This window comes from Charadrius vociferus, unplaced genomic scaffold (genome assembly GCF_000708025.1).
Source record: "Charadrius vociferus isolate BGI_N301 unplaced genomic scaffold, ASM70802v2 scaffold1894, whole genome shotgun sequence".
Lineage (NCBI taxonomy): Eukaryota > Metazoa > Chordata > Aves > Charadriiformes > Charadriidae > Charadrius > Charadrius vociferus.
This window is the reverse complement of record NW_009648100.1, coordinates 82112-86754: the sequence shown is the minus strand read 5'-3', so window position 1 is coordinate 86754 and position 4643 is coordinate 82112. Positions and strand designations below refer to the sequence as shown.

General features: G+C 53.4%; 1 protein-coding gene across 1 annotated transcript in view; it reads right to left on the bottom strand.

Moving 5' to 3' along the window:
* The window catches only part of SNRNP200 (small nuclear ribonucleoprotein 200kDa (U5)), a 23382-nt gene that overhangs the window by 12790 nt on the left and 5949 nt on the right, over nt 1-4643 (bottom strand). Inside the window, 7 exon segments of the mRNA XM_009883883.1 lie at nt 15-125; nt 311-460; nt 866-989; nt 1579-1772; nt 2033-2203; nt 3189-3344; nt 3474-3611. Coding sequence (XP_009882185.1) covers nt 15-125; nt 311-460; nt 866-989; nt 1579-1772; nt 2033-2203; nt 3189-3344; nt 3474-3611 — 1044 coding nt within the window.

Genomic DNA, 4643 nt, shown 5'->3' with positions numbered 1-4643 from the left:
GAAGCGAGGCTCACCTGAATGTGTTTGTCAGCAAACAGATCCTCCACCAGCGTCCGGTCCACGCGCGTCATCCCAGCGTGGTGAATGGCAAAGCCGTAAGGAAGGAGGTCCTTCAGCTCCAGGTTCTGCAGCAGAAACACAACCAGCTCTAGGTTTTCTACCTGAGCCAAGTAACACCAGGGAGAAAAGAAGCAACAGAAGGTAGCCCATATCCTAGAGGAAAGGCTGTGAAACTGCACCAAACCGGCAGCATCTCTGTAGCTGCGCTCCTGCTGTCGCTGTGTCAGAACAACCCTGTCCGGGTAATTACCTTGCACTGCTCCGCTTCGGTCCTCAGGACCTCGGTGGAGGCTGAGCCCTCCCGCAAGAAGAGGCCCAGAGTATCTTTCTCCAGGCACATGTCCCTGATGGCCCGGGCAGTCTTCCCGGTCTCCTTTCTGGAGTGAACGAACACCAGCACCTGTTAAACAAGCACACTGTTACCATCGCTGAGAGAGGAATCGCTACGGCTGCGGCCAGCAAAGATGTTTGCCCCAACCCGCTCCTGGTGTTCAGGGTGGGAAGAGACCTAGAATTAGTCCAGGTGCCCTGTGAACCATGCACAGAGCTCCTGATCTAACGGGGTAGCATCACCAAGACTCCCTCATCCTAAAAAGACCGGTCATATGTTAATCAAGACAGCCCGCAGAGAGAGAAAACCCGTGTTCCTTCCTCTCTCAGCTTCCATGGACCACCCAAACCTACCCTCTTCTGCCCTGCAGCATTTCTGCAGCGACGGCAACACAGAAATCCTCACCAGCAACAGAGAAGCACCAGGATTAAGGACCAATCAAATAAAGTGGAACAATAAAATAAAGTGTCAAACCTGGTTCTTTCCAGCATGCTCCATAATCTTCTCATAAACAATTTCATTCATTATCTGGAAGCGTTTGATTGCTTTCTTCTCTGTAATACCCACATAGGTCTGCTCGAGGGGCACCGGTCGGAAGCTGTAAGGGAAAAAAACAAGTCCATAAAAGAGCAAAAGAATGAAGAAACAAAGGTCCTGTCAAAAGGCATCCCGTATTTCATGCTACCAAGTTCGACACGCTTCCTTTGTGCCTCAGTTTACTCAGAGATTTGATGGTGCCAGTTCTGCCCAGTAAGCTTAAACAGGAGAGCACAGTAACACGTATTCCTGTTTCCTGGAATGCGTTTGCTACACACACCCTCAGGGAGCAAAAATGGTGTTTCAGGAGCCACCATGATCCTATTTTAGGCTTCCTTCAGCTTCTGCAGCACGCAGGTACAGCAGAGTTTATCTGCCTTCTTTAATGCATCTTCTTGCAAGTACGACAACGCAGGAACCCTGGCACACGTTTTGAAGCTGTATTTAACTGCTCTAGTCTTGAACATGCATTTACCGGCACATCTACGAGCAAATAAATGCACGTTGAGAGTAAGCTGAAGGCCCGGTGAGACCCTGGCACCATCCGACAGATAAACACTCAACTGGCTCCACAGGAGGCAGGTCTTTCCCAGCTCTCAACAGCTACCCACCATCTGACCGTAAAGATCTCTCCCGGCTTTCCACGGTACCTGTTATCAAAATAGAACAAGCCTTTGGCCGGGTCCACTCTCAGGAAGGTAGCCACGTCCTCATAGTTGGGGAGGGTGGCACTCAAACCAACGAGCCTCACGTCCTCCTGAGTCATCTCGATGTTGCGGATGGCTCTGGCTACCAAAGACTCCAGGACGGGTCCTCGGTCATCATGCAGCAGGTGTATCTCATCCTAAAGAGAGGAAACAGAGTTATCCCTGCTCCAAACCGGCTCCATTTATCCATTTTTGGTTTAGTTTCTTAGCAGCCCTGCTTGCGCGGATTGAGGCGCACACATCCCACAGCTCAAAGCCCAAGCCTCTCCGCAACCAAGCGCCAGAGACATCTTCAACCGCTAACGCACGTTCGGGAAGTGCAATGCCAAAAGACACAGCGCCCGTCATCGCCCCCTCTCCTCCGTGCCGGGGCTTTGCAGGCACTGGCGCTGCTCACCAGGATGACCAGTCGCACCAACTGGGTATAGGTGCGTTCTCCTCCCTTGCGGGTGATGATGTCCCACTTCTCCGGGGTGCAGACGATGATCTGGGTAGCGCTGATTTCCTCCTTGCACAGCTGGTGATCCCCCGTCAGCTCAGCCACGTTGATGCCGTAAGTCGCCAGGCGCTAGGAGGAAGTCCACAGGCAGTTAAGCTGGGCAAACGCACGTTTCCCAGGGCAGCGTTAGTGCACCGCAAGCCCCAAGACGCTCGCAGATATTTTCATACTTGTCCCACCACAGCAGCGGAAGAAACGTGTGGATTTCATAGCCTACAGACATCCAAAGCCCGCATCGGCACACGCTCAGAGCCCAGTGGGTGCAGACTACACAAACAGAGATTCAAGGGACAACCCAAACACAACCTCTCCAGACAAGCTTTGGCCAGAGCTTATATCCTTCTGTAAGCATGATATAAGGAAGCCACCACAATAAAAGCTCATCTTAGAATCATAGAATGGTTTGGGTTGGAAGGGAGCTTGAAGACCACCCAGTGCCACCCCCTGCCCTGGGCAGGGCCACCTCCCCCCAGCCCAGGTTGCTCCAAGCCCCGTCCAACCTGGCCTTGAACACCTCCAGGGATGGGGCAGCCACAGCTTCTCGGGGCAACCTGCCCCAGGGGATCACCACCCGCACAGCAAAGAATTTCTTCCTCATTATCTCATCCAAATCTCCCCTCTTTCAGTGTCAAACCATTCCCCCTCGTCCCATGGCTCCCCCCCCCGCTCCAGAGTCCCCCCCCAGCTCTCCTGGAGCCCCTTTAGGCACTGGAAGGGGCTCTGAGCTCTCCCCTTTTTGGCCTTCTCTTCTCCAGGCTGAACCCCCCCACCTCTCCCAGCCTGTCCTCCCAGCAGAGGGGCTCCAGCCCTCCCAGCATCTCTGGGGCCTCCTCTGGCCCCGCTCCGACAGCTCCGTGGCTTTCCTATGTTGGGGACTCCAGAGCTGGAGGCAGTACTCCAGGTGGGGTCTCCCCAGAGCAGAGTAAAGAGGCAGAATCCCCCCCTCGCCCTGCCGGCCACACTTCTTCTGATGCAGCCCAGGATACAGTTGGCCTTCTGGGCCATCTTCCCCAACCTACAGTTCAAGCAGGGACAGGACCAAACCTCTCCTTACCTTCCCGAAGCTGCCCACCATCTCCTGCACCAAGGACCTCATGGGCGCGATGTAGATAATCTTGAAATCGTCCACGTTGATGGTTCCATCGATATTAATGTGTTTCCCTATTTCTCGCAACATGCACATGAGCGCCACGTTTGTCTTCCCAGCGCCCTAGAACACAAACAGAACCGGTCCCATCAAATTCTTGTCTTCTCCAGGGTAAAGGTCAGCCTTTTCCACCCAAACAGATCATCCTGCTGGATTCTCCATCACAGAGGCCCCAAATATCGGGATCCTTACCGTGGGAGCACACAGCAGCAAGTTCTCATCCGACTCCAGTGCTGCGCGGTAGAGTTTGCTCTGAATACGGTTCAGCGTTTTAAATCCCTCGAATCCAGCCTGGGCGTATTTGGGCAACTTTTCCACAGAAACCAATTGCTGAAAAGGGAAAACATCAAGCTCAGCGCCTTTGTTTCAGTACCTCGCGGGCTGCAGGGCATATGTGAGACCTCAGAGACACCCCGGGGAGTAGCAGGGTCATGTTGTCTCCAGATGGCCAGAAGAGAAGCCCCTGTGCCCGGGGATCGGGGAGAGGGTTAGGAAGAGATCAAACGAGGCTCATTAGCTGGCCCGTGCGCTCCAACGGGTACAAGTCATAGTTGGCTACACCACCAGAAAAGTAAATCCCCGCCATGTTCTCATGATGGGACAGATGAGACCACATTTGCGCTGCCAGCGCTGATCAAAAGAGGCAATTTATCACAAGGCACGCGACGAATCAGCCACATCTGTGGCCCACACTGCACATCACGGCAAGGAGGGAGCAAAAGCAGAGCCCAGGGCTCAGCACAGCAGCTAAATAGAGCAGGGGAGCCCCGAGACAGGAACAGCCAGCGCAGGACAGACACTCCAGAAGTGAGAAACTAGAAATCAGGAACCCTCTTCGGCCATGTGAAATCTCCGAGCTTAAAATAACGGTTCTTCAAGAAATCTGAGAGGGCGTCACAGCCACATCAAAGCCTGTTGAGCCGCAGGAAGTATCTGTCACGATATTCACAACAACTCACAGAATCACGGAATGGTTTGGGTTGGAAGGGACCTTTAAAGGCCACCTAGTCCAATCCCCCTGCCCTATGCAGGGACATTTTCAACTAGATCAGGTTGCACAAAGCTCAAATAACCTGGCCTGGAATGTTTCCAGGCATGGGGCATCTCCCATCTCTCTGAGCAACCTGGGCCAGCGTCTCACCACCCTCACAGTCAAGAATTTCTTCCTTATATCTAGTCTGGATCTCCCCTCTTTTAGTTTAAAGCCATTCCCCCCTGTCCTGTCACAACAGGGCCTGGTAAAAAGTTTGTTGCCATCTTTCTTAAAAGCCCCCTTTAAGTACTAAAAGAGGCTCTGAGGTCTCCCCTTTTTCGCCTTCTCTTCTCCAGGCTGACCCCCCCCACCTCTCCCAGCCTGTCCTC